This window comes from Lodderomyces beijingensis, assembly GCF_963989305.1.
Source record: "Lodderomyces beijingensis strain CBS 14171 genome assembly, chromosome: 3".
Taxonomy (NCBI): Eukaryota; Fungi; Ascomycota; class Pichiomycetes; order Serinales; family Debaryomycetaceae; genus Lodderomyces; species Lodderomyces beijingensis.
The window spans coordinates 354,739-380,016 of record NC_089972.1 but is presented as its reverse complement, the minus strand read 5'-3'; the positions used below and the strand labels follow the sequence as shown (position 1 = coordinate 380,016).

The window sequence follows — 25,278 nt, the reverse complement described above, 5'->3', positions numbered from 1 at the left end:
AGGGCCGAATGAAGAATAAAACCGATATTACCTCTTCACGTTTACGTTGAGGTTTACCTTTCTTGCCATTACTTTGCATATTTCTTCTTGACCCCGCTGAAGACTTGCCCTAATTTGAATTTGTAAATCATTATCCACTCCACTATAAAGTGGGGCACGAATGTCGACAAGAACCACAAGACCGACGCCATTCTTCCCCGGTAAAGATTCAATTTCCCACCCAATCTGGCTCTTTCAAAATCGCTGGCGACTGCTCTCGCATATTTGTCAGCGGGAACGGGGAAAGTTCTTGCCGACATTTGCCTGCGCTCTCTGAACGCTTCATCGATTCCAGGAACATTGTAAAGTGAAGTGTCCGGTAACGATCTCTTGTCTTCGATATCAGTCTTCACCCCTCCGGTGACTATATTGATGACTTTTACTCCCAAAGGTCTCATTTCCAATCTCAAGGTGGCCGCATACAGGTGAATCGCGGCTTTCGAAGCCGAGTAAGTGCACGAAAAGGGAAATGGCAAGATGCCACTAACGGAACCCGTGAAGCCAATTACTCCCTTGGCGTTGATCACAAATGGTACAAACTCACGCACCATCCTCATTGGCCCGTAAACGTTGACTTCGAAGCATTGCTTGATCTGGTCGTCTGTCACATCTGAAGCGGGGAATGTACACGATTGGCCAGCATTGTTGTACAAAATGTCCAAGTACTGGAGACCAGTTACTGACTCGACGTACTTTTTCGCTTCTCTGACGCTCTCAAGGTCGGCGACATCCAATTGGAAGATATTGATGCCATAATCGTCTTTTAATTTTTGCATGGGCTCCAACCTCCTGGCCCCGGCAAACACAACGTAGCCCCTCTTGGCGAATTCTATGGCAGAGGCAAAGCCAATTCCGCTTGATGCCCCTGTTACCAATGCGACCTTAGGACGAACTTCTGGCATTTGTATATGTAAAATTTCCGTGATGTTCTATCTCCAACGATTTCCGCCTTTAAAGGGATATAAAAGACGGTTCCTTGTTTACTAGTCCAGTACCCTGCCCGTTTTCCAAGTACTGAGCAAGAGAGACTGGTCCCGGATTTTTTGTTGGAAATGCAAACCCCCCCCACGTCTACACTTTTTTTTTTCGCCCCATAAATTGTAATAACCACACCCCCCCCCCCCCCCGACTGTTGCTCCCGCACACTTGCAAACTGGCTTTTTTGCAACAATCTTCCCTGTCGTTCGAGGATCCCAGATTATACTGAGGGAGGAAAAGTGGCAAAGGTTTGCTGCGTTCACTGTTACCGTTTCGCTACGATTGATTTCATGCATCGGTGTCAATCGGTGAGCTGCTATTTTTACCAAGTCCACTGCCCGACATGCTCACTCAATGAATCTATAACTCTGTGACTCTATATTGACACTCGTGCCCCCCCCTTGATCTCAACATTAGAATCTTCAGTATTCACGCTCTAAGATCAAAAGCTCCAAATTGACTTCCTTCATCAAACCTCCAAGTTTGGAAAAAAAAAAAGTGTCACCCAACCTGTAAAAGCTTTTATTCCTAAACAGTTTTGCTACACACTCCACGATGCCATCTTTAAATACTCCAAAAGTCACAAGTTCCCAACCAAAAGAGAGACTAGCTATACGATGAAAGGCGCTGAGTAAGGGGCAGGGGGTCTGCAAAATCTCGCGAGCATGCCTCGTCTGTCTCGATATCACAATTGATCATTGCAAGGGCGTTCTGCCGATTGTCGAGCCCTTTTCTTATTGTATCCAAACCAATACACTCGCAAGAAAATCAATCATCTCGATACCAAATTATCTCGGTCTTGTTCCAGCGCACTGGTTTTGAATACCTGGATCAACTCGTCTTCGTTCAAATAGTGCATGAACTTTTTCAATTTCTGATCCGATGCCTCAACGTGGAGGACGGGTACGTCGTAGCAGTACTTGTCGAACCACTCTTGATTGGCGGGTTCATCAATGTCGATGATGCGCAAGTCTAACCTGAAGTTTGGTGATAGTAGCGATGATGATTTTTGCAAAGAATTGTCCAATACGTCCTTGGCATCTGAACACAATTTGCAGCCTTGCCTCGTGAAGAATGTCAAAGTCGTCGCGGATGTCGAGGATGTCGAATACGCCAATTTAGATCTGCTCAAAAGAGTTGCTGATAAACGAAGGCTGCGTATCATTGTAGAATAACACGCAACTGACGGGCACTATCTACATTGTGGAGGAGAAGGAGGAGCCGGAGGTTTTTTTTTTTTTATTTTTCGCCAGGCACTCACTGTCATTGCCAATTGTGAGAGGGTTCCAACCTGAAGCCACCTCCCTTCAGCAGTGGAGATGTAACACAGCAAGGCAGGGACATACCTCGAAATTTTTTTGGAGCTCCTCGAAAGCAGTTGGAGATCTTGAGGTTTTAGTCAATGATGATGTCTCGAATAAGCCACTTTTCGTTTTTTTTTTGTCTTTTTGGCACGAAATTGGAATATATAAAAAAAAACATGCCATCATCATCTAGTAGAAAGATGCCAATGTCATTGAGAGCTCGAAGTCTGAGATTTTCTTGGAACAGCTAGTACTTCAGTAGTAACCTATACAAGTGGCTGAAATGCTGGAACACTCTCTCGCCACCAACTCGGCAAAGGCAACTACATCCAGCACGATAACGTTCGACACCAACCATCATCTCCTCCACCTCCACAATTGAATTTTTTTTTTTTTAATTTCTGGGTGCAAGGAGTGCTTTTTTGCAACGAACATGAATAACAAGAGCTCAGAGCATCCCGCCGCGATGTATAGGCGTACATTTTGTGAGTCAAGAAGCGAGTCGTCGTATGGAAGGAATTCGAGATTCCCCAAGATGACAAATGCCCTCTCCACGATGCTCTGGGGCATACTTCTACCACCACTACTTTGTATCTTGTTGTTTTTTTTTTTTTTTCTTTTGGAGGGGGGGGATTGGGGGGTGGGGGGTTTCGCGATTTTGTGCCACTCGATTTCCATTTTGACACCATCTATTCTTTCTATTCTACTCAGATCCCACTGCGATAATGTTGTACATGCTGCAGCTAAATTGGGAGAAGGGAAGCAACCAACGGCCAAACACGTATGTGTAGCGAGTGTTAGTTAGTCTTTTCAATGAAAAGAACCGGTCTCCAAAAAAAAAAACACTAAAAAAATACAGAGAGTACAAGAAAATGGCGTAGAGAGACCCGGTTATGACGTTCACTGAACCAAGTGAAATGAGGGTAGAGGGAGATGTAAGGAATCCCCAACAAACGAATCTGTTCTCATTGCATCGGCATTCTAACCCAGACTAGGCCGTTCAACCCCACAAATGCCCTTGTCCTTCGTTAGCAAAAATTGGTAGCGCCAGTGGGTAAATTGAAGGTTAACAAGAAGAAGATGAAGATGCAGCATTCTTCACGACACATTCAAACTTTAGATAGAAGAGTAATTTCTAGGTGAAAAAGGGAAAAAGATCTGCCTTTTAATTTATATTGCTGCTTTAAAAAGATCTCCAAGTTTCAAGTCTAGAAAGAATTTTCCTGATATTTGGCGGGAAATTGGGAGTAAACCCTCCTATTTTTAACCATCAAACTCGGATTTGGTTGTCGTTAAAAGATGTTGCTGCTGAACACAAACCTCAAACTCTAATTTCAGATCCAAAGTACCCCGTCTTTCCAACCCTTATCAGCGACTGGCTTACGCTCAGAAAAACTATATCTAAAGTCCAGAAATATTAGCATTTTTTTTTTTCACAGTATAAAAGGTCTCTTGGACAAAGAGAGTTTTCTAGTTCTGGGATGAAAGTTGAACTTTTGTCTCAATATTCCAATTTACTTCATTACATCCACCAGAGTCACTAGAAGACCAACAAGGTGGAGTCTCTCAAGTGTGTCTTAGAAGTAGAATTAAAAGAACCACGACAAATCGAGCACATTGGGGAAGCGGGAGGAGGTGGGTAGAGTGGAAGCGAATTTCGTGGGATGATAATACTGGCAATTAAACGTGAGTCCAAATAGCTACCTCCATCCCCTCCATTTCCTCCTGTTGTAGGTAAGGAGTTCAAAATTAAAGCCGTTCATCAGTGAGTTGAGCAGGTGGGCAATCTTTGATATATGTATATGCTCGGGTGAAAAGCGTTGGTGGTATTTTTGTGGCCAGGGAGTAGATGAGGGCATTCTATAGTTGCGAAACTTTGAGGTGTCTACTTATAGCACGAAGTGAGCCCGAAGGTGACTTGGTTTCTCTTCTCTTTTTTGCCTCTGTGACTCAACAGAGGCTTTTTGTTTACACTTCGTCAGCGCAAATCAAGCTTCCTAGCCTCAATGGAGCACTGGGGGGTTTAGGCAGATCGAAATACGTTCTATTCCTGTGCGTCGCGGTCAAGCATCTGAAATCTAACCTTGCGTGGTATGCATGATGGCATTTTGAAACCTGCGCCTAATGAGTTGGAAAGCTGGTGTTAGGATGCAACTGGATCTTGTACCATGGTATCTCCCCGGGAATCTCACATCTTGTACTCTGGTTCCTTACTGAAGATCCCACATCTTGTGTCCTGATACCAGATTGGGGATCTGCAGCACAAGATCCAAGATGCAAACGCATCCTTACACCAGCTTTTTGGACATCCTTACACCAATACTTAATCAACTTGTCCCAAACAAGTTGCCATACTGAACTTCAAGGGCACAGAGGACAGACAAAGGCATTTCCACACACTCCTAACGAAACCTCAATTGGTACTCTCGGAGTGTTGGCCTGTTTAAATTCTCAAATATGATCTTCTTGAGGTGATAGGGCTTTTCAAATGCAGCCTTTATGTGGATTTCAAGTGCACGGTGGAAAGCTGGTGTTAGGATGCAACTGGATCTTGTGCCATGGTATCTCCCCGGGAATCTCACATCTTGTACTCTGGTTCCTTACTGAAGATCCCACATCTTGTGTCCTGATACCAGATTGGGGATCTGCAGCACAAGATCCAAGATGCAAACGCATCCTTACACCAGCTTTTTGGACATCCTTACACCAATACTTAAGCAACATGCCCCAAAGTATGGTGCCTTTTTGAACCTGAAGATGAGAGGATAGACAAAGACATCACCTCCTACAGAGCGTATACTCCTCACGTAGTTTGAGCCAAAGGTCTCATACTTTTTTAAAAAGAAAGGCTCACCCCTGACGTGTGTCTTTCTTGCGGTAGCGCGCAATTTCCTGGATGCTTCAGTTTCTCGGCTCAAAACTCTGTCAGTATAGGATGATGCGAAAGATTCAATTTACACTAGGGGGGAGGGGATAAAAGCCCAGGGCTGCTACAAACCACCAACGGTGACCCATTTGCCCAACTCCAATGGGATGCAGAAACCGCTAAGCTTAATTGAACGTTGACTCAGAGTTAATCCGAGGGCAAATAAATTAAAACAAAGAAAAAGTATAGATGCTGATATTCGAGCGATGCGGCTTTACGGTGTGGGGGGTCAGCAGCTATGTCTCATTCTCGACAATAATCACCCCTTCCGAGAAGCTTGAGCCACCCGCAATCTGACAATCACGAAAGATTCATAAACGATGCAAAGGAAACAACTACACACCACCTAAGCCGAGCCCCCCGCATCCATCCTGTCAAAGTTGAGCGCTGGACGGCAAAGAAAGAGCCTCGAATTCGTTGGATCCATTCAACTAGCACTTCAAAGGACAAACCATCTGCTCCGAGTGCCACAAGCTGCTAAATGAGGGGTCTTGATAAGAACAATCGCCCCGCAAAAATGATTACTACTCAAGTAAAACCTCTTCTTATATTTTTCTTTTTTTCAGAAGCAATATTCCGTTTGAACCAACCGGGTGTTGTCCGCAGAGTCCGACCATGAGCGGTCTGTCAAAGATTTGAGAGAAATTGGCTGTTGTTGATACAGTGTAGCCAGGGAAGAAGAAAAGAAAAAAACAAAGAAGCTTCATTTGCTGATTAGCTAGTGTTTTCTGCCAAACTGACGGTGAAGAGTGCTGGATTTTCCTTGCAGCTATTTCGAAGCTCATACCTTGAAATCAAACCAAATGTCACAGATACGCACTCCCTCGTGCAGGCAACGATTGTGTCGATTTCAGCTGGATAGAGCCGTTGTATATCGAGAGCATTTGAGCTGCCAGCAGCAATCCAAACCGAACGGCCAAACCCCCTTTTGGAAACATGGTTTTTATTGTCTTTTTCCCTTTTCTTTGCCGCTGCTTGCCGATGATTTGAACCCATGCTCTGGCACTGGCTCTTGTTCACTACGTCACAATGATTATGAGATTGATCATGATGAGAGGGTGAGCCCATGTGCCCTTCTAGCTGCAAAATATAGGGGATCCGTGAGGGCACCAAAACACTATTTATAAACAGCCCGTCCCCCCTCCCAAACTTCAGCTATTCTTTACCCTTTTTCTCCAGACATCAGCAGCAACATGCACTCGTTCTACTCAATTGGATCAGCTACGCTTTCAAAGTTATTGGTGGTGTTGGTGTTGACATTCTGCTCGGTGGTTGAAGCCGTGAAATACGAATCCTTGGATGTGTGGGTAGATCATTTATATTGGATGCCATTCTACTTTACGAACGTTACTTTAGGTTCGCAGAAACAGAATGTTACCGTTTTGGTGGACACTGGAAGTTATTATTTATATGTTGAAGACGTTCAGAATACTGAGTGTAACAGTATTTGCAAAAAGCTCGGAACATTTGATTCCGAACATTCGACGACATTCCACAACTTGAGTGTACCGTTCAATGAATTTAGCGCCAAAGGATTCTATGGTGCGGATGATTTTTTGTATCCGGATGGTAAAAAGATCCTGCAATATCAGTTTGCCGTCACTAGGAATCAAGGAACTTACGGTAATATATTGGGCTTGGCTTCAAGACTAGAGGACGCGAGGAATATTTACTGGGCTACTAAACAAATAGGTGCTGCTGATACCCAGGGATATTCTTTTTACGCTGGAGACTACACTAAAGGTATAGTGGGCAAGTACATTATTGGAGCTCTTGACAGGGCCAAATACGAAGGTGAATTGCAAGTTTTTGACCATGAGGAATTGAAGTTCCCATTCACCACGTTCACACTTGCAGATGGCCAAGTTTTTCAAATGAACAACACACTTATGTTGTTTGACACAGGAGCTAGAGCAATCGGAGTAGCTAAGGAAATAGCTGACCCCATCAACAAGGCTTTGGGTGCTGATGAGAAGGGACACTTCCCTTGCAGCTGGCGTAATTTGGACAAGAGTGTTGAGTTCAACTTGGGCGGTCTCAACTTTAGTGTTCCTTACAGTGACTTTTTCCATACAAACCCTGATGGTTCGTGCTCTTCTGCATTTCAAATTGGAGTTGGTAATCTTATGGGCAGTGATATCAGTAGACATCTTTACTTTGCTGCCAATCAAGAAACAAAGAAGGTTGCCATTGCAAAAATTAAAGTCACTGATGAAACGGACATGATCCCATTCAACTTTTGAACAAGTGGACTGTACCGAACCGAACGGTTATTTTTCTTTTTGAGTTTTTTATATTTTGCTTAGTTGTATTGTTTGATTTTTGAGAGGAAACACGTCAATGGTTTAAACCTAGTTGAATAGCAATGCGTCATTTTGTTATAAAAGTTGTTTATTACCCATTACTTTGAATCAAGAAACAAGCCCGGTAAACTTCTGTAGTAACATTCGCTTTAATGACGACTCACCTCTATCAAGAGGGGGAGGGGGGAAAATAAACCTTCCATGCACATGTTGCACTGGACCGACATATCGCAGGAGTGCTTTCTGTACTTGAAAGAGAAAAAAACTGCAAAATGGCAATAGGTTACTTTGACGATGAGTGCCGGAGGTTGAATTTTCTCTAGACTCCTTTACGACAAAAGACTTTTTTATCCAGAACATTACAAGTCCAAAGTCACACCACGGGTGTCCATTTGCATTGTTGGCAAGGTTATTTTCTTCAACTAGTCCATTCTCATATGTGGGGAATATACTTAAGAGCTACAAAATATACACCCCTTAAAAAAATTGGACCTTGATTGTAGGCATACTTGATAAGCCAAAAGGCTCCAGAAAGGCTCCAGAAAGGCTCCAAAAAGACTCCAAATTTTTTTTGCTAATTTGTATGGCTGTCAAGTCTCATCATCTCTTAGCGGCCACATCCATCTTGTCTTCTCACAATTTGTGTAGCGTGAGGAAATCCAGTATAAGTCCACATGCGAGTTTATTCCCCGTGTTAACATTTTTCGCAACGATCAGCCCCGTCGAAGTTCTTTCTCAACTCTTGTGACTGAGACAGTTTGCGACTCCACGTTCACATCTGTTTTTCTTTACAACAAAATTCGATACAGGTCTGTGTATTGTTTGTTTAAAAGTGTATTTTATTTTAATCTAAAAAACTCTTCAACTAGAGAATTGAAAGCTTTGGGGTTGTCTAAATAAATGTGATGTTTAGCATTCTCCACAATTTTGTCATTTTTATCGCGGATTTGCCCAAGCCATGGGAATCAAAATACCAAACGTTGTTGTGACCCTCGCGTGCTTCAATGGAGGTGCAGCCCAGCTTCTTGCCTCGAATTCGTCACCGGCAATACGTTTGGTTTCATGGCGTTGACGTCCTTTGGCGCGTTTTGGTTGAGCTATGCCGCGATTTTCATTGAAAGCTTCGGCATATTGGGGGCATACAAAGGAACCAAACAAACAGGCAATGCAGTCGGGTTCTTTTTGATGGGCTGGGCTATCTTCACTTTGCTTTTGTTCATGGTCACGTCCAAGTCCACAGTTGCCTTTTGCAGCCTCTTTGGCTTTTTGCTAATCACCTTCTTGTTGCTCGCGGGCGGCGAATTCAGTGGACACGTTGGAGTTACGCGTGCGGGGAGCGTTTTTGGGATCATTACAGCTTTTATTGCTTGGTGGAACGCTTTTGCAGGTACCGCAACTTCCTGCAATTCACACATCACACCGAAAGTGATTCCAATGCCAGGAAACGTGATGAACTGATAGCTTGTTGATGGCCAAAGGGGCGTAGGGGGTGGAAGTGGTCCACTCGGTACTTCTTTCTTCCGCTGCGGTCCAAAAACAAGAAAAAATGTTTGGACAGCTTGGGATCTCTATTCTTAAATAAATGAATGAACGAAACTGCTAAACAACATAGATTATTTGTCGATTTCAATTTCTCACACACTCTCTCGCGAGAACAATGCGACGGTGCCCCTGTGAGACACAGCTTCACCTGCGAAATCTTTTAAATTTTCACTTTCCGTTGATACATTGAAGAGGGGTATCTCCTGAATGGTGCGCACACCCAAAACCTGTTTGCCTAACTTGTCAGGACCAGGAAAAAGTGTTTTGCCCCTTGCCATGAATGTGTATCCCTTGATCATGAAACTTTGGCAGCCAGAACAATCATGAGCCTTCTCCTTTTCTTTTTTAGACAACACACCCAAGTGATTGAAATCAAAATCATTGATTCAACATCGTCTAGCTCGACCGCTCCTCCAAAAAACTGTACCTTGGCCTTGCGCACATTGGATTTCACTGCATTATTTGAGGGTTTTTTAATTGAAAATTCTGAAAACGATCTGAAAACTAATCAAAGCACACACGTGATAAGACACACACGCACACACACACATGACATAAAAGTTCAAGAATGCGCCAAAAATGGCGGACGATCTGACAAGGTAAAAACAAAATGGTTTAATTCCTGCCTGCTGTATTATTCGTGTTTTGGAGGTTGATATTTTCTGCACTGATGCATATGGGCCGAGTTGCACTAAACAAGCCACCTCCAAAGCTGTGATGTTCACATTCCTCTAGGCCGTGATTATGGATCCGCAAAGTTTGGTTAAATTATAGCGGCTTGTGATTTGACATCTTTTCATCCAGCTGTCGAGTCTCGTACCTTGAGGCCAACCGTTGCAAGTACCAACATGAGCCGGGAGATTTGCACCCAAACTTCCAAAACCAAGACTAAGCAATTATGAGTCGAAACTATACTTTCTAGAACTCATGCAATCAATCGGTGCCTCCTCCCCACCCTCCTCATCGCTGTTAATCATTCAAACGAGTTCAAATCAATCAAAGTATAGTTCTGCAACCCATACTTCCACAGTAGCAGGATGGGGCTTACCCTTCTGAAGGCTGTGGTCATGGAAATTTCAACCCAGGTGCAAAAGACTCAACATCAGTCCCCCTATCCCAGCTGCTTACTTATATAATTTTAACAGTGTATTCATTCCTGCCGCGACACACAAAAGACAGATTCTATAGCTTGGACTAAATTATAGACAACGATTCGACCTTGAGCTGTGAGTCTCGACTCCATTCCTTTTGCTGCGAAACCAGTAGTTCACCGCATGATGATATCTCCATGAATTAGAACTGTCTTCTACATAAGGTCCAGCTAAACCACGATGCAAAAATGTGGACCAACGAACTCAAAATGCTATTTCGCCTCGGGTTGTTTGCCTTGATACATTTGCGTCCCAGGCTTTATGGCCATATCTTATACCCAACAGGTTCTAAAGCTGATTGATCTCTGATGAAAACAGAACACCAGAAATACAACAGCAGTTCGACGATGCAATTTTTGAAGAAACTTCCATCGACAGACTATCCGAGAGTTGCAAATGACAATGAAAACTGTTTGTCGGAACCTCGACCGAGTAGTCATTCTCGCAATAGACAAGAAGAAAGAAGAAACCGTAGAAGCTCAATAGCAAAAAACTAATTATGATAAAACAAGCCAGTGAAAAACAAACCCGCGCAAACATCCTAGACTCATCACTAAGGGGCACAGCATTTTTGAAATTATCGCTAAAACTCACCGGGACCTGTATTTTTGACCAACTCAAAGATTTCATCAAAGAGGTAAAGATATCCTCGTTTTCGGACCAAAACTTGATTTCAATAAACACAAAATCTGAGATTCGCGATTAGATCGCAACATTATCGGTAAGCGCATATACGAAATTTAAAAGAATTCTAAACTCTTAGTGTCTCCAAAGCGCAACCAATCTTCCTCCTTTCAGTTATAACAGCTTCATAACTGTAAAGGCATGTAAGCGGTTATTTGAGTTTACAGTGAAAAATGAGAAAGACCAGTGATCCACAAGCAGGGTTTAAATCAACACCGCAATTTCAAGCACTGGATAGTATTAGTAGAAAGTTACGGCTAAGATGCTTGCTAAGTTTGATGAGTGCAAGGGGATGCCGCCTTGTATTCACTTTCTCCTTACCACTATTCTCAACCGGAAATTTGTGAGGTACAGTGAAATTCTTTCTTACAAAGTTTGCAGCTTCGATTCCACAAAATCTTTAAATCTTGGCCCACAAAATCCAAAGAATTCCAGGGTACAAAATTTAACGATTCCGGTTTACAAAATCGACAAATCCAATACCGTAGAAGTAATGTTTTTCGATAAAATACGCTGTTTTCATTGCGATGATTGTGATTTTCTGGCATCAAAACTAGAACTCAATGCGATGGTCTATACTTGCGACGGACTCCATTTTTCCTAGTCAAGTAGGATTGTAATACGCCATGACAGAAGGTTTTAAAGCAATCAACCTTATCAAAGCTATGAACTGGAGCTTTTGTACTCAATTTTGAAAACCGCTGGCGAGAGCACAGAAACCATAGACATTGCAATTGCGAACATCGTGCATCACAAAGGCACAGAGAATATCACAAAGTACTATTGCTTCAAGCGTGCACCTTGAAAACGTTGAGAGCTATCATGTACTAAACTTCAAAGCTCTTGAAACCATAAATATATTGCGGGTGTGAACAATCAGCAGATTGTACTAGTGTGTGCCGTCATTTATAATCACATATATCTCCGACTTCTTCACAACATGAAAGCATATTTTAGCTTGGCCCTTGAACCATGCATTACATATTGAAGTTTGGATGGGGGAATAGGATTGGAGCATGTGTCCATCATTTGCTGCTAGGGCGCAAGAATGATTAAAATCACTGCCTGGGACTTGACTCTTCGTTGAAGTGACTATTCTGCTGTGCAGTTTGGCAGTGGAACTTCGCTGGAGGTGCACCTGATTTAACTATAAGCGGTGGCTTAGAGAGCAACCTGTATTTCTACAATGGCCGAATTTCATTCAATAGTCAGCTGTGTTGTTTATTTTGCCTGTGCAATCTCATTTCTAACACTCGTAGTTGCGTTGTAAAGTATCATTCTGTTTGAAGTGGTCGTTAAATTGAGATAGAATAATTGGCTCTAGGTTATTGACATTTGTTTAACTTTACTAGGTCGGTCCAGAAATCTAACCATATTTTGTGAGAAAAAAATGTATGCTGGCAATGCTATTGGGCTGCTCTGTGAATTCGATTTGAAACAATGATTGATCTTTATTCGAGGTAACGTAATGGCTCTTGAAGTGTTTTAAATACGCTGGATTTTCATTAGGATTAGATGTTCTACGATTCCGAATCGGTGGAAATTTTTTTGTGCTATGGAACTTAATCTTTGCAATACGTCCACAACTATGCTATGAGGCGCCGAAGAGTAATTTGAAATATGTAATTGGATTTTGGTTCAATTGCCCAAAATCTTTCTTAGCCACGATTTGGTGGGATTATTCAAGATTTGCTTGCTTCAATGTTGAATGTGTTCAAATGAAGACTCACATTGTGCCAGTACGACTTGGAAATTTAGAGTTGTTCTTTTTGTCTTCTCGACTACGTAACGAAGTAGGAAATATTAGAGATCGTTTGCATATATAGTTTATACATTGTCAACATGATTCTGTTTTAGTACATATTGGTAAGTATACCTGTTCTTCAGTAGGCTGCTGAAGTTGAGGATGGAGTAATTTGATGGAACCAAATTGGGCTTTAATCATTGACTTTGTCGCATGAAGTGTCGCTTGACTTGATTTCGTACGTAATGTAGGTTACTCCTCGTGTGAAGATTTGTGTGGAGAGCACGTCCAAGATTTTGCAATCTCATAAGACCAAGCAATGGGTATCGAAGCACTTGTATTGAAATGTTTAAATACGTAAGCTTTGTCAGTAGGCCTGTATCAGCAATCTTGTGGTTTGGTGAAAGTGGACAAAGGTAAGACTGACTGTGCTTGTTCACAAGACTTCGGATCAAATTGCACCACACCTGCTTTGAAACGGTCCTTGAAGCAGTAGCAAAAGCCACCACAATGTAACATCAACGTGTTTGAGGCAAGTCCGCCTTTATCACTGCTGTTCGCCAATGCTAAACTACTTAAATCGGTAGAAGACTCTTGTTTCGTAGTCTGTGTATGTCAGTGATAGATGTAATGTGTCGACTGCATCGAAAGCGACAGAGCCTTGTTTGCTAGGGGGAACTTGCGCATTTGCAACATCTATGGAAACCATACGTTACCCATTTTCGGACTTGGGTGCGAACTTAGGACGAATGGGATAATTTGCGGATTTGCTGTTTTTTTTTTTCGGTTTACATGTGGTCGAATTTGATCTGAATGATGTCTCGAAGATCAAGATCAGTGGGACTCCCTGGCTCTTCAAATTGAAACCACCCACATGGCTTACGGACAGCGAGTGGCTTTTTCCAGGTCGCTGGGTGATTTGGGATTGGTGTGTTCATCGGGTCCGCAACGTTATCTCAATGCAAGTTGTCGGCTGTTTGAAGTTCTGGGTGCAAAACTCTGACTCGAGTCGGTTTCCCCGCAGCGGAGTATGTGTTTCCGTTTAACTTGGCCCGTTGCAATCTTGACGACACTGTGCTTGGGTTCGGCATTAAGTCGAGGAAGGATCGCTGTTAGTTTAAAAGAAACTACTGGGGCTTGCATTGGGTTGTGAAGATCTCCATCATCCTTGATCAGCTGATTGGACTTACAGCAGCGCAGTGCTGGTTGTGAATCAAAATTAGCCATTGCTCTTGAACAACCATAGTCCGTCAGAATTTGTGCTTTGCATGTGTGTGCCTAGTGGCTTGATAGCAGACTCGGCTCCGCATTCATTGTTGGAGACGATAACACCCTCGCGGCGTCGAAACAATTATGGCATACTTTGACTTCTTTGGCAGGAACCGCGCCAAGAATCTTGACCGTTAGTCACATCGTGGTTCAGCTTCGGTGACAGCTTAAACATTCATAAGGCTCGAATGGCCTGGGGGAGCCTGGGAGCCCAGGGCACTTGGAGGGCCTGAGGACAATACCATGACATCTTTGCAGGCTTAATTGGAACGAAGCAAGCTGGAAACGGCAAAATCTTTTACCTGACAAGTACCTGAACAACTCCGTTCAAAAACGACGCCGACCAAATTTTATTTTCGGAATTAAGCATGTCTGTACCATTATTTGCGCAAAAGTCCATAATCTTGGGGCAAACAAGAAATCGGATTTCGAAAAAGAGAAAGGCAAACGGCTGCGAGATAGGTATGCAGTGGAGAGAATGAAGCAATCACAGCAGCACTTTTTTGCAGCGTTGTTGGAACGCAAGTGTTAGGCTATACCTACCAACTTCAAGTTAGTAGACTTGTCCTATGATAGGTAACACAGCTTTTGGAAAACTTGTTCTTCAGCATTCTCTCTGTTTATCAACTTTCTATTCCATCAAGTACATCCCATCCATCGAATACTGCAATGAGGATCATCTCTCCGTGCCTTTTTTATATCCACAGTATAGGAAGTAAAAAGAGCGTGGTGCCGAAGAAGCGGATTGAAAAGCAAAAAAAATGAAAAATATACATCTTTTGAGTTCCACGGTGTGGTGTGTAATAGCCCCGTGAATTGCCAAGTTCAGAAAGTCGTGAAAGTGTAAGCGTGTAAGCAAATGTGTGTGTAGAGGGTGGGGGGAGTACGAGAAGGCTCCGGTGTAGTTGTCAGAAAAAAAAAAGCTAAAAGAGATTACATATACACAGTCAAGTGCTGGTTCAAGAAACATAATTCAATTCAATTCCTTACCTACCTAAGTACCTACCCACCTACCCATAACCCTACCTGTTATTCAAAAAAAGACAGAAAACAAAAAGCCAAAAAAAAAAATTAAAAAAAGGAATCACATTCATGAGTTTGAGGAGTGAACGGAGAGGATTTCAAAGTCTGAATCCAACGATTCATCGTCCGAGTCTAACATTTCGTAGTCGTCGTCGCGTTCAGCTCCAGCTCCGGCTCCGGCTTCTGTAACTTGTACTTCGCTCTTGACATCTTGCAAGCCCGCGTTACTTTCGCGCGGCAAAGAAGGCAACACGACTGAATGGAAAGAAGCACTCTGGGAAAGAGAAGAGTGCAGCTGCGTGGATGAAGTCTTTTCTTCCGTCAACTCTTCACCGAAAACCAACACCGCATCGGTCACTTCAGAATCGTCAACTTCTAAAGTTTGCTTGTTGTGGAACACCAAGACCGCGTCCAAGGCTCCTTCCCTGAATTCACAGGTACCGACTTCGTGTCGATTCTCAAACGTGAATTTGATTGGATACCTTAATTTTTGGTCCTGCCAGGTAAGGTTAAACTTTGACGACTTTCCGGGAGCAATATCCCTGGAACTCTCGATATCGGCGTTCAGAATAATGTTCTCGTCCACGTCAGCAAGCTTCAACTTTAAATCTTCACCACTAATGTTTCTGTTCAAGTTGTTCACGATTTTTAATTGAACCAACAGGTTTGGCTTCAAGTCCAAATTCACCATAGCAACGCCTAAACTGTTAGCCGCTGCATCGCCATCGCCGTCTGGTAGTTCTTGAGTCACCTCGTTTGTCAACCCAGTCTGCAAGTCATCGCATAGAGCAAGTTCAATCTCCGAATCACAGGCAAACGTTCCCTTCAACGCCAATTCTGGGGCACTAATCTTGAAAGTGGTGTTTTTGATCTCAAAATCTTTGGGGATCTTGCCCAACTTGTAAAATTTTATTTGACCCGGCTTAACATCACTTGCATTCTTGATAAAAGTCAAGATCTGGTTTCCCTCCTTCTCCTTTTCGGTCTCATCCTTGTATAGTTCAAACTTCATGTCACCGCCGCGGATTGTTTGATTCGACCTGTTGATCAACTGCAAAACAATCTTTCCTACCAACATCTCCACTTTCGAAATCTTGGCGACAAAGCCCGACTTTTGAGTGTTTATCGTGCCCATGGCTGGCTCAATGCGATCAACTGCAACATCAACATCAACATCAACATCAACATCTTCTTCCGCTTTCGAACCAGTCGAGTTGGAAGAATCATCAGCATCAGTTGAGTTATGCGCATCCACGACATCCTTAGAACTACCGCTCTCCAACCAGTTTTTGACCAATCCCATCACCACAAGATGCTTCGTTTCCAAGTCATCTTCACAGAATGATTCAAGCAACGACAAAACCTCATCGTAAAGTTCGCTCTTGTGGACGACATTGTCAATTTCCTTCATAAAGCCTTGAATTCCGCTCTTGTTCAACCATTGGGTCAATTTCTCTCTGTTTTGCGCGTTGCATTGGGACAAGGGGATATCGTAAATAATATCGTCTTTTGCCAATCTTGTAAATGGTCGGTGGATTCGACCAAATCCGCTGCAAAAGTTTTTCCTACCAGACCAGTTTGGCTTTGCAAATGCCATTGGAGAGACAATTCTTGCCATTGGATGCTCAAACAAATGCTTTCCGTAATTTAATTTACCAGCTTGTTGCTTAGATTCACAGTTTGAGCACAAATCATAGTTTTCGCAGACCAAGCAAGTGTATCTAGTACCCTTGAGAGGTACATCTTCGACGGGAGAACATTGGTCACAGCAGATGTCTTGGTGTACAACTTCCTCTACCTTTTTTTCTTCCGCTTCTGCTTCTTTTTCCTGCGCATTCTTTTCTGGTTTCAAATTCGGTGATTTTTGTCCGCTAGAACTTGCAGACAAAGATTCAGATTTCGAATCCATAGATTGAGCGTCAAAAGCAAATTTCTTACCCTTGTCTTCGTTGATGAGATCAAGTGAGTTGCCAAAGAGTTCTCTGAAATGCTCAAAAGCCAACTCAATCAAAGCATCCCCAAACTTGGCGAAATCAACATTGATTTTCTTCTTGAGGTCAAATTCAAACGAATTAGACTGCCCTTGCCCTTGTCCCTTCTCTTCTTGTTGTTGTTGTTGTTCAGCATCTTCTTGAGCAGCAGCAGCAGCAGCAGCAGCAGCAAAATCAGCAGGAGAAGAATGATCTTCGATTTTCAACTTGACGTGGTTCTTAACTTTCAAGCTTCTAGAAAGAGATTTGAAATCTTCTTCGTTATCCAACGCAATGTAATCCTTATGCTTCTTGGATTTTCTAGTGTACTTTATCAACTGATTCTGTTTAGGCAACGCATTGTTCAACTTGGTGTTCAAAAAGGCAGTCAAGGAGTCCTTGGACTTGATTTTTAAAAAGACATCACGTGGGGCATGGATGGTCTTTTCCTTGACCCTGTGTTCATTATCAGCGTCACCGGCATCAACATTCTTCTTGACCTTTTCAATAGTGAGTCTGATAGTTATGGATTGACTCTTGCCAGTCATAGTTGCGTTGAGTGAGGAAAACGGGGACCTTTGCTAGCTGTTCAATAAAACCACAAGTGAGTATCAGTGGTATAAGTATAAGTATGAGTCGGAAGGCAAAAAAAGAAAAACGCGGGGTATATTTACTAGTGTAAACTAGTTTTCCGAGGGAGGAACAAGAACTTGTAGATAATTTGATAGACAGACTGTGATAGCAGCTAGGATACCACTGTGCAATACTTGATTGATGGATTGATGGATTGATTAGTTGGTTCACGAGTTCTGGTGGTTGTAAGTCGTAAGGATAACGTGATTGATGGAAGAAAGCAATTAATATTTGCCCCCTGGAAACTTTGGGCTATTTTTTTTATTTTTTTGGGTGGTGGTTCTCTCTCTCTCTTTGAATCACACTACTGCTATGTGCGCTACTACAAACTGCTACCGCCAGCAGTGATTAGAACGTGCTCTTATCTAATCTGCTAGTGACAAGTGAACAGAGCCACATTCAGCAAGATGTACGGCCGGAGTATCAAGACTATATAATTCCATCGCCGCCCCCTAATACCCCCTTGCCACACCACCTTTCAAATTGCAGAGTTGAGTTCTCACATTGTTTAACTAGTTCGTAGTGTATATCTAGTGCACTTGGATCAACTTCTTATCTCCTACTTCTTCTTCTTCTCCCCGGGCATTGCTATCAATTGTAGCGGGGTAAATAAGCTTGATAGTAATGCTAACAATTGATAAATTGTCAACAGAAGGGAGAAATTATTATTGTTATTATGAGTATTTGCACGTGACCGCATCTCCTACATCGACAGTGTGAATCCGCCTCTCTACACCTTCTTTGCATCAATTGAGAGTGCAATATTTGTTGCAACTAGTCCAAGTACCTTGTTAAAAAGTGTTACTCAGCAACAATTCCAACTTGGGCAGAAACCTACTATGAAAAAGAGCCCCGCCACCATCAAGTACACTCATACGGGCTCAGTAAATGACATTGACCCCACCATCGTCGTCGTCCTCGTCGTCCTCGTCAACTCGTGACAAAAAAGACAAGAGTACTGCAAACCGATATCCCAAAGCAGTTGTATTTGACCTTGATTATACATTGTGGCCCTGTTGGTGCGATACCCATATACAAACACCCTTGAAGCTGGTATCTAAAACTGAAATCGTTGACAATTACGGCACTTATCTATCGCTATATCCTCACGTTGAATCAATCGTGCAAGAACTAGCAGCTAACAATGTTAGAATCGTCGGTGCAAGTAGAACAGCCACTCCTCAAGTTGCCAAAAAATTGTTGACAATGCTACACATTGGCAATAAGCCCGCCATTTCATATTTTGACTCGTTGCAATGGGGCCAAGGCTCCAAGACTAAACATATTAAGTTAGCTGCAAACCAATTGGGCATGGCAAATGATTTGCAAAGTGGTGAGTTTATTCTTTTCGATGACGAAACAAGAAATAGGGACGTGAATAAGGTCAATTGCCATTTTGTTCATGTGCCAGATGAATCTAAAGGTTTAACAAGAGAGATTTTTGAAAAGGGATTGAAGCAATGGGCTTCAGCAACACCATCAACATTGTAAGCATTTGGGGAACTTGGAAACTAACAGAAAAGTCTAGAATTAGATTAGAATCTCCTATCTACACATATATAGACGAAATATAGAAGTGAAAAAATTCAGCATGATCAACAAAATTGTACAGCAGGAAGCAGGAGATGTGAACGTAAAAAGTGATCAAGTTCTTTGCTCGAGTATGTCAGATCAAATCTTGTCAACATTCTTTGCAATGGCTTTGACCAAAGATAAAAGATCTCCACGACTAGCATTTGAAGGCGGAGACACTTCTCTCTAAATGAATGTATACGGTTAGTAACTTCATGTGCAATCGAGCCTGATCTCAAAGTGAAGAAAAGGAAAAAAAAAAAAAAAAAAAAGAAAATCAACGTACACTTTTCAACCAGTCTCTCAACTGTGATTCATTCCAAGTTGAAGTTTCGTTGATGAAATCTGTATTGAATGCTTTTTCAGATTGAAACAACTCAACGGTTTTTCCACTGCCCGCATCGCCATCGCCATCACCATTAACTACTTGATAATCACTTTCTATGACAACTGGACGCTCTTGTAATTCCTTTTCGTCTTCATCTTCCAGCGTGTCTTCTCCTCCCGTTACATAATTGTAGATTGAGGTCTTTAAATGAGGAAAAGTGTTCAAGATCAACCCTGCTCCTACAACAACAACAATCCCAGCCGTCAATCCGACTTTCAAATTGCTCGCATAATTCGACTTCTTAAGTCGAAGCGACATTTTGCTCTTGCCCTTCTTATTGTTTTACTTGTTTTCTGGGTAATCAAATCTAGCAATCCAGTGGGTAGGTTGATGTTGATTATTATAAAACAATACTGGCGTATATAGATTTTCTTCAGTTGGGGGATTTAATAGGTTCTGGTTCTAGGGACATGTGATGATAATAAAGAAAAGAAGATCGCGGTTTTGCTTTTTTTGCAGAATAAATAATCAAGAATCTCCCCTCCCACTCCACCAACCCCCCCAACTCCCCCCCCAAAAAAAAAAAAAAACAATCCCCCACACGCGCACGTGAAAACCATATCTCCTCCAGTCTTGGGAGGCATCATGGACCATGTACCATATGTTTCAAGAGTAATCAGATATGAACTAAACTTACTTCAAGACATATACATATATGTATATATGTAGAGAGAGAGATAGAGGATATTAAAACTTCTAATAAACTCCCCTAAGGATAATCATTTTTTTTCTTTTCTTTTCTTTTTCTTTTTGTTTTTTCAACCATACAACTCTTGAGACTCTTTGGTGCTCTTTCCCGACTTTTTTGGCAACAAATTTTGATGGATATTGGGCAAAACGCCACCTTGAGCAATTGTGACATTATCAAGTAGCTTATTGAGTTCATCGTCATTTTTTATAGCCAATTGAAGGTGTCTTGGTATGATTCTTGATTTCTTATTGTCGCGTGCAGCATTGCCAGCGAGCTCCAATATCTCAGCAGTCAAGTATTCCAAGATCGAAGCTAGATATATTGGCGCCCCAGAACCAATCCTTTTTGCATAATTGCCCTTTTTCAATAATCTGTGGACTCTACCGACGGGGAAGATTAAACCAGCTTTTGAAGATCTACTGATGGAAGCTTTGGCGGTGATGCTTCCACTGTGTTTCCCCTTACCCTCTGCCATTGCTATTCTTTCCTTTCAAATGAGTGGTGCTGTTGTTGTATTTCTGGATCTTTCGGTTGCTAAAAGAACGCGTCTTGCAACAGCCAAAACTTGATGAAAAGTTTCAAAGCGGTGAAATGAACCTTCCCTTTTCTTTATACTTGATGGATTACCTGTGTGTCTGATGTGTAGTGGATGATGTCTGGTGGTGTATGGTGTGTGGTGTATGGTGTAGCATGTGTTGCAAGAAATTGTGAAAAATTCTGTATAGTAGTAATACTTGCAACCAAATTGATTTCCTGACCACCCACACCACCCACACCACACACACTTTACCATTCGCGTCACAACCTCCTCTTCTCCTTCTTCCTCTTTTTAAAACTAGCTCAGATTTTTAACGACACCTCTCCTTTGATGATTTTGCAACTATCAGCAAACAAACCGACTCTTCTCTCTCACTCAATTTTTCACCCACCCCGGTTGTGTATGCATCGGGACGACAAATGGAAAGACTGGCTTTCCCCTAAACTGCTAAAAAAAAAAAGAAAACAAAAGAAACTGAAACTTAAGCGGCTCTCAACGTTTTATAGTTCACTGCCGCTGTGTTGGGGTTTCGCTCCCGTGGCTCCAACTTCAAACTGAGCTGGTATTGCTCTTCAATCGTGGGGCATACTTCAAACCACTGGTCCAAATACTTTTGTATCTCTGCAACTTCGTAAAAGTTGAACCCTGCATTCTTGAACCTGTCAATCCCAGAAACAATCTCTGAGGTCTTTGCGCGCTTGGCAAAATTGATCATGCGAGTTCGATTGAGTAAGTAATCGGGGTTCCCGTGATATGCAAAAGTCAAGTCTGACAAGAAAACACCAAAGAATGGTACACACGGTTCCGATCCGATGAATTTTAAAACATCTCGATACTCGTTAAAGTTCCTCGTGGAGTTCATGAGCTTATTCATATTTTTCAAAAGCGCCAACGACTCCGAGCTGGCAAAGTTCCACGTCTTACGCAATCTATGAATTGGCGATGAGTAAAGCGCCGATATGATGGCTGTCATTGAGGAAAAATTGTTGTATTGCCGGCACTTTTCAGCCACTTGAATAAAGTATCGAATAACTTGGATTCTCTTCTTTGGCTCGGGCTTTCTCAATATCATGTAGGCAACAAAGTTGGTCAACTGGTTAGATGCCTTGATGAAATCGGTAATGTTTTGCGTGCTTTCGTTCAATCCAGACTTCTTGCCCCATACTTTTGCCAAGCATGCAAACTTTGAAATTTCGCAGTAGCACTTGAATTCTCGCAATGTGAGCTGACGAGCGAGCTCGACATAATCGATATCGAGCAACTTTGTCCTCTTCAGGATCGACGATCCCTTTGTTAACGGTGCAGGCGGCTTCAAATGCGAAATCACCGGTTTCCTTTTCGGGAAACGCAATTCGCCGCGAATGAGTTTCCTCAAGTCCAGCGCCAACAATCTGCCAACGGGGAATGTCTGCACCGCGGGAGTCTCTACAAACTCCAACCATCCATTCAAAATCGACTCATTGTAGTACGAGTCGGACCAGTTCTTTTCAATGAGCAACTTCATGACGCTCAAGACTCGTGACCTAATGGCGGTTTGTTTCTTGACAATCCAGATATTATACTCTTCAAAGCTCAACCCACCGGGTGGCTCAATGTCGAACCTCTTGGTGAGATTCATGATCAACTCCCCCAAGGACATCATCGTGGGGAACGTTAGTAGGAAATTGGCACTAAACTCGCTCTCAAATATATCGTGATGAGTCAAGTGGCACACCAATGCCTCCTTGGTTCCACCTTTGATGTTCCCCTTGACATCTAAAAGCAAGTCGTGCTCTTCGTCGCCTTCCAAGTACCAGGGCACCTCTTCTACTCCCGTTTTGCCGCCACTGTAGTAGGAATCGTCTTCGGCTTTATCCACCAACACAGTATTGTTTCTCTCCAAAACCAAGAGTTGCACATCAAAGTTGTCGTGCATCACGCGCGAGGCGTAGTTGATGATTGTTTCTCGCTCCTCAATCAATCTCTGGGTGATGTCTTGAGCTGTTTTGCAAAATGCTACCCCTTCCTCCAAATACATCGACAACAGGTTCTCGCAAGATGAACCGTTCTTGGCGTTGTAGCTTTGCTCGAGCAAAGAATTGGTCAAAATCATGGCTGATTTCTCGGTGTAGTCCTTGAGTATCTCCTTGTCGTAAAATAAAAGATTCTCGTCCTGCTTGCCTTTGAAAGCCTCGGCTCCCCGTATCGTCAACGACTGGGTTGCCATTATAATGTTCAGAATCAAATCGTGGAACTGCTGCTTAAACTGGAAAAACTCTAGCACTATTGGGTGGTCAAACTTGAGGTTGGGCTCGGGAGTCGTTCCTGCGTCTCCTGGCTCTCCAAATGAAAGTATCGATAAGGACTGCTTCATGCGCTCGACGCTTTCTTCATCCTCGCAATATTCGTTCCTCACTAGACAAAACACGGTAAAGTCAAACGACTCAAGGACGTCAATCATCGAACTGGCATGATGTAAAAACTTGTAAATCAATCGCAAAATCTGGGAGTTGCGGTCGTCGGTTTGCGCTGTGGAGTCGGGAGCTTCGTGCTCAATGTCGTAGGAAAGAAGATTCGATGATTCGTTTAGTAGTTTAATCATCTCCTCCAGGTTCTGATAAACCGTTTCGTAGATGTGGTGATCGATAATCACTTTGGAATGGTTTCGATTTTTGAGATCATCGCCGCTGGCGTTCAAGAAGGTGTTCATGGATGTGAAAAATGGGTTACACCAGTTTCCACCGTTAAATTCGTTAACCAAAAAGCGCGGAAACACTTGCGGTAGCACGTTTGCCCTCTCTCTCTGTCCTTCCTCGATTTCAGACTGATCAAAAGGATCATAGTCTTTTGGATTCACAATCTTATCCGACGTCAAGAAAAGAAATGTTTGAACCAAAGAGTCGGCGTCAGTTTTGAAGTACTCAATCATTTGCGACGCTCTTTGGAAATAAATCGACTCGTTTCCAGTTGCTGCATTGGCATTGGCATTGGCATTGGCGTCGGCATCAGCATTGCCTGCATCTGCGTTTGCTTCTGTCCGTGCCTGTGCCTGTGCCTGTGCCTGTGCCTGTGCCTGTGCCTGTGCCTGTGCCTGTGCCCGGGATGACTCCTGGTGCGCATCCGGAAAAATCATGAGGTGCAAGAGGCCGTTGATGTGGATTTGAGAAAACGAGCTGCAGACGCGAACGAGCTGGCGCTTGATGGTAGCCTCTTGTTCGCTTTTCAAGTAGTCGTCCTCGTCAAGACGCACTGCTGCACATAGAATCGCCAATAGTTTATTTAACCTTTTCACGTGCGTTGTGAACCACTGCTTGTTGCCGTTTTCGAGCGATTTGGAAATCAAATTGAGAATGTTTCTAAGCTCGTCCAGCAATTTTGTCCAGTGATGGATATCCAAAGAGTGGCTGTAAAACAAGTCCTTCATTGCAAAAAATGGCCGACTAAACTGGTGGTGCGACGAAACACTACTGCGGCTGCTGCTCGAAGACTGCGAATCGCGCTTGATGGAGTCAAAACTGGCACTCGAAGATCCTTCTCGCCGTCCAAACACGTTCCCCACACCCTGGTAGCCGCTGACGTGATATATAGACGTATCCTTAATTACTTCGGCGTCTGGGAATACCAAGTTTGGAGAAGTGAAGTCAGGGTCAAATTCAAGCATGGGGATCGAATCGCAAAAGATTTTCAACTGGTCGCAATAAAACGCAAAGTTTCCCTTGGACGTGTACCTCGGTAGCCACGTCACCGTCTTGTTGTTCATGCGTCTGTACTGCTCGACCAAATTTGCCGCCTCGTCGGCATCGGTGAGCACTATCTCGTCGTCGTCGCCGGCTCTGCAGGTTCCATCGTTGGGCATCGAGTTGCGTTGAGAATTCAACTGCTCGTCCATGTTGGAAAGCGACCTTGTCGACATGCTCGACAGGTCGGGGTAGTCCGACCCGCGCTTGCGCAGTATGATCAGCAAGTCGTCCAGTTGCGGTTGGCTCTCCAGGCCTACGCGCGACATCTCAGACAGCAAAACCTGCCCGTGCTTTGTCTCCGACGGCAAGCTCGTATCGGAACTTGCAAAACTCACCACCGAGTTTTTCCGGCTCGAACTCAGCGGCGATCCTCGATCGGCGTCCCCCAAGTTTTTCTGGAGAAGGCTCGTGAACGACGGCAATAGAACGTTGGCCGCGGTGTTGGCTGCTGTTATCGAGTCTAGCTCTTTGTTGTCTTTGAGTTTCTTCAACACCGGCTGCACGTAGTTTACAGACCGCAGGTAGTTGTGAGGGAACCAGCCTCTCCGCAACTGACCGCTATTTTCCACAACAACGCCGTCCCACCACCCGGATGTCGATTTCGTCAAGACATAAACAGTGTCACCCAAGTTCAACGATAGATGCGAGGCACTCGTTCCAAAGAAGTCGTATAATGCAATAACGGTATCCACAACATTCAACCTTTCCGTGGGGAATATCCTGGACTCGTTTGGAGTTAATGGGTCCGATGCATTTTCGTCAAATGCAAAGTTGGAAGTCATTAATGATATTTTTGCCAGGAAA

General features: G+C 43.2%; 8 protein-coding genes across 8 annotated transcripts; 2 read left to right on the top strand and 6 right to left on the bottom strand. All coding sequences in view use genetic code 12, as the record gives it.

Moving 5' to 3' along the window:
* Positions 1–68: 68 nt before the first annotated feature.
* On the bottom strand, positions 69–941 carry LODBEIA_P22680 (uncharacterized protein; the record flags this gene model as incomplete). Its single annotated transcript, XM_066972248.1, has 1 exon — positions 69–941. The coding sequence occupies one exon, from the start codon at positions 939–941 to the stop codon at positions 69–71; it is 873 nt and encodes a 290-aa protein (XP_066829206.1).
* Positions 942–1,789: 848 nt separating this feature from the next.
* Positions 1,790–2,182, bottom strand: LODBEIA_P22670 (uncharacterized protein; the record flags this gene model as incomplete). The annotated part of the gene is made up of 1 exon (XM_066972247.1): positions 1,790–2,182. The coding sequence occupies one exon, from the start codon at positions 2,180–2,182 to the stop codon at positions 1,790–1,792; it is 393 nt and encodes a 130-aa protein (XP_066829205.1).
* A 4,258-nt stretch (positions 2,183–6,440) lies between these two features.
* LODBEIA_P22660 (uncharacterized protein) lies at positions 6,441–7,490 on the top strand (the record flags this gene model as incomplete). Its single annotated transcript, XM_066972246.1, has 1 exon — positions 6,441–7,490. The coding sequence occupies one exon, from the start codon at positions 6,441–6,443 to the stop codon at positions 7,488–7,490; it is 1,050 nt and encodes a 349-aa protein (XP_066829204.1).
* Positions 7,491–15,030: 7,540 nt separating this feature from the next.
* LODBEIA_P22650 (uncharacterized protein) lies at positions 15,031–17,481 on the bottom strand (the record flags this gene model as incomplete). Its single annotated transcript, XM_066972245.1, has 1 exon — positions 15,031–17,481. One exon carries the CDS (start codon positions 17,479–17,481, stop codon positions 15,031–15,033), a length of 2,451 nt encoding a protein of 816 aa, XP_066829203.1.
* Positions 17,482–18,454: 973 nt separating this feature from the next.
* On the top strand, positions 18,455–19,057 carry LODBEIA_P22640 (uncharacterized protein; the record flags this gene model as incomplete). The annotated part of the gene is made up of 1 exon (XM_066972244.1): positions 18,455–19,057. The coding sequence occupies one exon, from the start codon at positions 18,455–18,457 to the stop codon at positions 19,055–19,057; it is 603 nt and encodes a 200-aa protein (XP_066829202.1).
* A 180-nt stretch (positions 19,058–19,237) lies between these two features.
* LODBEIA_P22630 (uncharacterized protein) lies at positions 19,238–19,784 on the bottom strand (the record flags this gene model as incomplete). The annotated part of the gene is made up of 2 exons (XM_066972243.1): positions 19,238–19,324; positions 19,425–19,784. The coding sequence occupies 2 exons, from the start codon at positions 19,782–19,784 to the stop codon at positions 19,238–19,240; spliced, it is 447 nt and encodes a 148-aa protein (XP_066829201.1).
* A 500-nt stretch (positions 19,785–20,284) lies between these two features.
* On the bottom strand, positions 20,285–20,692 carry LODBEIA_P22620 (uncharacterized protein; the record flags this gene model as incomplete). The annotated part of the gene is made up of 1 exon (XM_066972242.1): positions 20,285–20,692. One exon carries the CDS (start codon positions 20,690–20,692, stop codon positions 20,285–20,287), a length of 408 nt encoding a protein of 135 aa, XP_066829200.1.
* A 544-nt stretch (positions 20,693–21,236) lies between these two features.
* On the bottom strand, positions 21,237–25,256 carry LODBEIA_P22610 (uncharacterized protein; the record flags this gene model as incomplete). Its single annotated transcript, XM_066972241.1, has 1 exon — positions 21,237–25,256. The coding sequence occupies one exon, from the start codon at positions 25,254–25,256 to the stop codon at positions 21,237–21,239; it is 4,020 nt and encodes a 1,339-aa protein (XP_066829199.1).
* Between the last annotated feature and the right edge of the window lie 22 nt (positions 25,257–25,278).